Source organism: Elephantulus edwardii, unplaced genomic scaffold, assembly GCF_000299155.1.
Source record: "Elephantulus edwardii isolate Elephantulus edwardi_28Jun2011 unplaced genomic scaffold, EleEdw1.0 scaffold00274, whole genome shotgun sequence".
Classification (NCBI taxonomy): domain Eukaryota; kingdom Metazoa; phylum Chordata; class Mammalia; order Macroscelidea; family Macroscelididae; genus Elephantulus; species Elephantulus edwardii.
In genome coordinates this window covers 2,076,996-2,084,930 of record NW_006400024.1, presented here as the reverse complement: position 1 = coordinate 2,084,930, position 7,935 = coordinate 2,076,996, and the positions used below count along the sequence as shown (strand labels likewise).

Sequence of the window (7,935 nt, the reverse complement as noted above, 5' to 3'; positions counted from 1 at the left end):
CTCCCCCCTGGGGTCCAGGGATTCTCACATCAAACGTGTGTTGAGGTGGGGGGCATGGTGTGGGAGAACGCTCCCCCAGGGGTCCAGGGATTCTCCACATCAAATGTGTGCAGACTCCAGGGACGTGGCATGAGAGAATGCTCCCCCAGAGTCTGGGTACTCCCTCATCAAATGTGAGTAGAGCCTGGGACACAGTCACAGTCAGCACACTGACCCCACACCGGTCAGCTCTCGGGGAGCAGGCCTATCATTTGGTGGAGCACATGGCATGAGAGAATGCCGCCCTCCACTACAAGCCCAGGAACTCTGACATCAAATATAAGCAGAGCCCAGGACATGGGTGGCACTGGGGGATCAGGCTCCCGCTGACGCCCCCTCTCCTGTCCGTCGGTCAGCTCACCAGCGAGCAGATGTCCAGCCACCAGCCACATATGAGCGGGAACACGCCAATCTCCACCACCACCAGCAGCGAGACCTGGGGGAGAGGACACTCCATGAGATGGCTGCTGAGGGCAGAGAAGAGGTGGTCAGTGACGTCAGGTCCAAACACACTAACCTTGACAACAATGTAGCAGACGCCCAGCAGGCGACGAGAGCGGTGGAACTTGACAAGCGTCGCTAGGCCCTAGATGACCGGTCAAGGAAGCACTGTGCACAAAGGGTGGCCCCCGCCCGCCCTCCTCAGACTGCCCAGGCCAGGACGTCTGGGCAGCGCACAGCCGGCCACGGAAGGATACATGGCAGACGATAAGTGTTATCGCCAGCAGGATGTACCCAACTATGGTGGTGATCAGACCTTCAAAGTGCGAAGCTTGGACCTGAAATGAGCAAACCGTGCATCTCACATCACCTGCTGGCTGTCACCAGCGTCTGATTCCACAGCCCACGAGGGACACGCCAGCAGGCCAGCCCGCCACCCGGGTAGCTGGCAGGCCTCCGCCCCGCCCATGCCCTGTCACAACCAAGGACAATGAAGAACTGGAGGACGGCACTTCCCTGGAGCAGAGGGAGTGCCACAGAGACGGAGTGAGGCGGCAAGAGCCGGCAGCACGTCCCCGCGGTCACGCCCACATGGACAAGAGCACAGGGCCGGCCGTGGGGTAGAGACCAGCATGGTCAGAGCATGCGTGCCACCTCTCAAGTCCCTGCCTGACGGTGAGAGAGGATCCTGGCTGCTGTACGAAAGGTGAAACATCACACCTGGCATCTGAGCACTTGACATGTTACGTCTCCTCTAAGAGACCAGGTCTTTCCAGGCCCTGGAAAGGCAGCAGGGCGGCAGTACTGAAATCTATGTGCCTCTGAGAAAGATGAAGGAATGTCCCCAGGCTCCCTGTCCTCTCCTGGGACTTGATGCTCCCTTGAGATACACCATCCATCCCTGGGCAGGGACAGCGCGCAGGACGGCCCTGCATGCGGCCCACCCATCGGCTGCCACTCTGCCCAGGAAGAAGGGAACTGGGTACTGAGGACCCTTGCAACCCCTGGGGACGTGCTGACCCAGGCACCACCACAGTTTTAACGGGGCGAACAGACCATGATGTGCAAACACTCCATCTGCACGAGGCAGAAAGGGGGGAAGGACCAGAGAGCATTACTACTCGGCTCACAGCAAACCTGCAAAGAATTCATCCAAATACTCTTACAAACGGGTTATACTTACATGTTCTTCAAATCCCAGACCAACAAGAGAGAAATGGCCAATGTGGTATGGGCAGAAGGCTGCAAGGGAGGAGAAAATGGACATCAAACACTGACCAAGGACACCCCTTGCATCCCACTCACAACGACTCAAGCTTCCTGGAGGTTCCAGGAGCAGGGCGTGCTCACTGAACAGAATCCAAGGCCCCTGTGCTGTCAGGAAGGCTGGGGCACCACAGGACAGGGGCACCGGGCAGCCAAGATAAGGGGCACCACAGGGAAGAGGCCCCAGGAAGTCAGGCCGGAGGGGTACCATGGGGAAGAGGTCCCGGGCAGCTGAGATGAAGGGACAACCTGGGGAAGAGGCCCCAGACAGCCGTGACAGCGGGGCAGCTGAGACGGCAGACTCCAGAGCAGAATGGGGGTACCAAGTAGCTACTGACCTGTGAGCTCCCACAAACAGCAAACACTGGCACACGAGGACCAGCACCACATGACGCAGCAGGCTACGCACTAACCCTTGCCCTGCAAACTGAGGGTCCCAGCTAAGGACTGAGCAAGCAGGCAGCTCCACCCAACACGCATGTCTCCTCACAGAAGACAGCCAGCCTCCAAAGCCCAGCAACAGAAAGTGGAAAGGGCCGCAAGGTCCAATGAAAAAGTCTCCTGTAAAAAAATTCTTCTGTCAAGGGTCATCCGGTGCACGGCAGACTGAGTCCTGGACACTTGTGCGGTCCTCGAGGGTCACCACTCTCAGGCTGGCCAGGCAGCGACCATGTATGCTGTGGTCATCAGGTGCACCGTGTGGACCTGTGACCCCAGCCCTATTCTACAGCATCAAGGATGCGCTCTAACCACTGGCACATTCACAGAGCCAGGCCTCCTCGTTGCAGTCCATCTTCTCTTCTGCTGACCTCCACCTCTCCCAGTAAGGGGGCTCTCAAAAACCGGACCCTCCTGACAACAGCCTGAAGTAGGTGAGACAAAGTTTTACCACCTGCACCTCCAAAAGCACTCCGCGTGCACGTCCGTCAAGCCAGATGTGTTTGTTCTTTTGGCAGCAAATGGTATATTCTTTGTCAACACTAATGCAAAGGCTTCAATTCTTCTCCAGTCTTCCTTACTCACTGTCCAAGTTTCAGATACACAAGGAGTAACTGAAACCACCATGGGTAAGACTGTTGTTAGGTGGTGTCGGGTCAAGCATGACTCACAGCGACCCTATGAACAGAAGCCCCGAACCCTGTTCTGTCCTGTGTCATCTTCTCACTTCCTGGCCCATTGCAGCAGTCACTGCGTCAGTCCACTTGACTGAGGATCTCCCTCTCCCTCACCGACCTGCTGCCCTTCCCAGGAAGATTAGGAGCACTTCCAAATGGCCTCGACACTCTTCAGAACCTGGGAGACTGACAGCAGATTTTGCCGATTCAGACATGTCCTTTGCTGTCCTGACTGCTGCTATCATGGGTTTTGCATCCAAGTAAGACGAGATCATTGACATCTTCTCTCAGTCCATCATAATGCAGCATGTTGGTTAGGTGGGGAGGATCTCCGGGGCGGGGGGTGTTCATGGTGAGTTATAACCCTACTGAAGGCTGTAATCTTTGATCTGCAGTAAGTGCTTGAAGTCCTCCTGATCTCTTCACTTTCTGCTAGTGGGGCTGTGTCATCTGCGTAACGCAGGCTGTTGGTGAGCCTTCCTCCAACCCTGAAGCCACATTCCTCTTCATACAGGACAAGCTTCCGGAAGGATTTTTCTCAAGTAAACAGACTGAATAGGTAACGGGAAAGGATACAACCGTGACACACACCTTTCCTGATTTTCAACTAAGCAGTGTTTCTTTGTTCTGTTTGGACAACTGCTTCTTGGTCAATGTATAAATTCCACATGAACATAATTAAGTGTTCTGGGATTCCTAGTCTTCTCCATGTTAGCCGTAATTTGTTATCAACCACACCCTTGCATAATTGTAATTTGTTATTATCAAAGGCCTTTGCATAATCAAGAAAACACAAGGAGATATCTCTTTCTGGTCATCTCCTCTTTCAGCCAAGATTCATCTGACACCAGCAATGATACCCATCATTCCACTGCCTCTTCACAATTCTGCTTGCGAGTTTCTTTTTTAAAAAAAATTTATTATTAATTTCAATGAAAACTTACAGAGACTTCGGATTTCCATTCATTTTTGCACTTCTCCCCCTCCCAACCCTCCCCCCAGTACACCACCCAGCTTGAGAGTTTCTAGTAGTTTCCTTTTGATTTACTGTTCCACTCTTTTTGAATAATCTTCAGCAAGATTTTACTTTGTGTGGTAGAAATGACATAGTTTGCTAATTTCCACACCGTGATAGATCACCTCGTTTGGGAAGGGGAATGACCACAGATCTCTTCTGCTCAGGTGGCCAAGCGGCTGTCTTCTTTACTTGTTTGCAGAGACTGGTGAGCATGCCCAGGGTTGCATCTGTTTCTGGAAACACCTGTGCAGGTAAACCGTCAATTCCTGGGGCCTTATTTATTGCTAACACCTTCAGGGCAGCTTAGCCCTCTCCCTTCAGTACAATCAGTTCTTGGTCACACGCTACCTCCTGCAATGGTTCTGCCCTGACCAATTCCTTTTGGTACAGGGACTGTGTTTTTCTTTCATCTCGCTCTTATTTTTTTAGGAAACATTGACATCGTTTATTCAGTAAGTCACAGCAGTTCAATACACACACGGTGTGGAATTACATGGACCACTTTCTCAGATGCTGGGAAGAAGACTTCAGGGATTCAGCAAGCTATTGGCCGTCTCGTGATCATGAAGGACTCAGACGTTCTAGCAGTGATGTTTCCTGTTTGTTAGTTTCTCACGGAGCGGATTCTAATAGGTAATACATGTTACTGAAGTGAAAAACATCCATTTTAGCTGAAAGAAAGGATTCCATTTCTTGCATATTTTACGTTATTCTTTATGAAGAGAAGTGAGCTAGTCCTTGATGGTAAGGCAGAGAGAATGGGGTCAGGCACTCTCTGCTATGTCTAGAAATCAGCCAGTTAGAAACTTAGCTCACAGTCTGTCCTTCAGAGTGACTGTCCAGGACATGGAGGCGTGGACGACGCTGACCCTTCACGGAGTGGGCGGTCCTCTCTTCCACTGCTATGCAGTTACCTTCTGACTCATATATCAGATGAGCTGGGCTATCCTGTTGGTTCCATGTCATGCAAACAGGAGCCAGTTTCGAGGCTGGACCTTGTAGGCGAATCTCACGAACATCAGAGTGACAGCAGTGAGCGAACATCATTTGGCTGCTGCTGCTCTCCGGAGACTTCATGTCACTGATGGCAGCAATGGCCCCCAGAAGTCCTTGCTGTGGACATAGTTGGCCGCCTTCCACACCAGCGCACCCTGCCATGGCTGTGCCAGTCCATAGCTGCTCGGAGCCCAAAGACAAACAGGCATCAGCAGAGCGACCGAGCCAGCGGGGTACGTGGACAACTGCCCTCTTTCATCTTCTTTTGATGTTTTTTGCACCACTCAAGATTCTGTCCATTCTGACAATCTTTCAATCTGCAACTCGAGGCCTGAATTTGTTTTTTAGTTCTTGCAGTTTGAAAAACAGTTTTTCCCTTGCAGTTTTCTAAGCCCAGCACATTGCACATCCCACGCTAATGGAATTACTGCTGCATTTGGCCTTCCTGGGCTGCCCTTGGAAATGGTATGTTCAGTTCTCTGACCTCAACACTCCATACCTTGTTTTGGTCTTTTCACTTCTGTGCAAATTCTGACATCATTTTGGTCTTTTCTTTCTTCCCCATCTTTGTATTAAAAACTTTTTGCTTTCTTCACAGCTGTTTTTGATGCCATCCACAACTCGCCTGGTCTTTGCTCATTAGTGCTAAATGCTTAAAAACTATGCTTAAGATGGCTTGAAAATCTAGTTCGGATACTTCCAAGGTCACTTTTTTGGTTTTGTGGGCTTATTTCCATTTTCTTCAGTATCAGTGTGAACTTATTAGGAATAACTACTGGTCTGTTCCACAGGCAGCCCAGCCTTTTTCTGAGTACTGAGACCGAGCTTCACAAGGGCTTCTTCCCACAGACGTGGTGAATCTGATTCCTGTGTAGTCAGGTCCACACACAATCATTGCTTATGCTTTTTCAAAAAAGTATTTACAATGAATAAATAATTCACTGTACACAATCTTATTCAATTTACAGCCTAATTTTTGCTACAAAGTCCAGATTTCCCAGCTCCCCGTCCTGTTTGTTTTCAACTTCCATGTTCCAGTCACCAATTATTATTAAACCATCTTGACTGCATGTTTGATCAATTTCAAACTGCAAAGATTCAACAGAAATGCCACTCTTTTCATTTTTGGCTTCAGTGGTTGGTACACACATTTATTTCAATAATACTTAGATTAAGAGGTCTCCCTTGCGTATGTATGCATATTATCCTTTCCTTTACAGCACGGTACTCCAAAAAAGATGATGAAATACTCTTTTTTAAAGATGCTTGCAAGATTCTTCCTCTTCGATTTATAATTCCTGACACAGTACATCACGTGACTGGCTGATTAAAAATGGCTAATACTTGCCCATCTCTAACACCGAGGACGTCGCTCTTTACCCGTTACCTTTCGTTTCTGAAAACATTCAGTGTTCATAGTTTCACACTTTGCATGCACCATGTGCCATGATGAATGGATGGCTGCAGCGTCAATCCCATATGGAGTGCTGTCGAATCAGTAAACGAGGGGCCTCCACCAGGGAACCATTTACTCCACCTCTACCAGCACTCTGCTCTCAGGAGGCAGCGCTTGCCTCCCTACACTCAGCGCCTTCCTGCCTAAGGGATGACTGTTAGCTGCAGGGCTTTGCAAAGTCTGTTCTTTCCCAAGTGGAAGGCTGGTCCTGCTTCTCAGCCTGTCTTAAAGTGGAAGCTCTGCTGAAAGGTGTCCACCACTGTGACAGTGACGTATCTGAAATGATGATGGCAAAGCATCCATCACCACCACAACATTCAAGTCAGTATAGTACAGCAAACACAAAAACCCTCCTGTACACGTTGCACAAAAGGCAGACTGGCTTCCAAGGGGACTGAGTCTGGATCCCACCAGGCCCTCAGGCACAACATGTAGCTACAGGAAATACAGGGATGGGAGGGCAAGGTGAGGACAGCAGAGTGAGCATCGCACAGTGTGAACACCGCACAGCCTAAGGTCAGTGTGAACAATGCACAGCTTGAGAGTGGCGGTGCGAATACCATACAGCGTGAGGGTGTCAGTGTGAATACTACACAACATGGGTGTGTCAGTATGAATACTGCAAGCATGAGAGCATCAGTGTGAAAACTGCCCAGCGTGAGATCAGTGTGAATACTGCACAGCATGAGGTCAGTATGAATGCAACATAGTGTGAGACCATCAGTGTGACTACTACACAGCGTGAGGTCGGTGTGAATACTGCAAAGTGTGAGGAGGTCAGTGTGAATACTCCAGAGCGTGAGGGCATCAGTGTGAACGCTGCACAGCGTGAGGCCGTGGGTGTGAACCCTGCAGAGCGTGAGGGCATGGGTGTGAATGCTGCACAGCGTGAGGGTGTGAACACTGCACAGCGTGAGGGTGTCGGTGTGAACGCTGCACAGCGTGAGGGCGTGGGTGTGAACGCTGCACAGCGTGAGGCCGTGGGTGTGAACCCTGCAGAGTGTGAGGCCGTGGGTGTGAACACTGCACTGCGTGAGGGTGTCGGTGTGAACGCTGCACAGCGTGAGGGTGTCGGTGTGAACGCTGCACAGCGTGAGGGCATGGGTGTGAATGCTGCACAGCGTGAGGCCGTGGGGGTGAACCCTGCAGAGCGTGAGGCCGTGGGTGTGAATGCTGCACAGCGTGAGGGTGTGAACACTGCACCGCGTGAGGGTGTCGGTGTGAACACTGCACAGCGTGAGGGTGTCAGTGTGAATGCTGCACAGCGTGAGGCCGTGGGTGTGAATGCTGCACAGTGTGAGGGTGTGAACACTGCACTGCGTGAGGGTGTCGGTGTGAACGCTGCACAGCGTGAGGGCATGGGTGTGAATGCTGCACAGTGTGAGGGTGTGAACACTGCACTGCGTGAGGGTGTCGGTGTGAACACTGCACAGCGTGAGGCTGTGGGTATGAACGCTGCACAGCGTGAGGGCATGGGTGTGAATGCTGCACAGCGTGAGGCCGTGGGGGTGAACCCTGCAGAGCGTGAGGCTGTGGGTGTGAATGCTGCACAGCGTGAGGGTGTGAACACTGCACCGCGTGAGGGTGTCGGTGTGAACACTGCA

At 51.4% G+C, this 7,935-nt stretch overlaps 1 protein-coding gene across 1 annotated transcript in view; it reads right to left on the bottom strand.

Moving 5' to 3' along the window:
- Nucleotides 1-7,935, bottom strand: part of MARCH6 (membrane-associated ring finger (C3HC4) 6, E3 ubiquitin protein ligase) — a 107,050-nt gene that overhangs the window by 51,186 nt on the left and 47,929 nt on the right. The window contains 4 exon segments of the mRNA XM_006900167.1: nucleotides 401-475; nucleotides 557-625; nucleotides 738-818; nucleotides 1,664-1,722. Of these exon segments, the coding sequence (XP_006900229.1) occupies nucleotides 401-475; nucleotides 557-625; nucleotides 738-818; nucleotides 1,664-1,722 (284 nt within the window).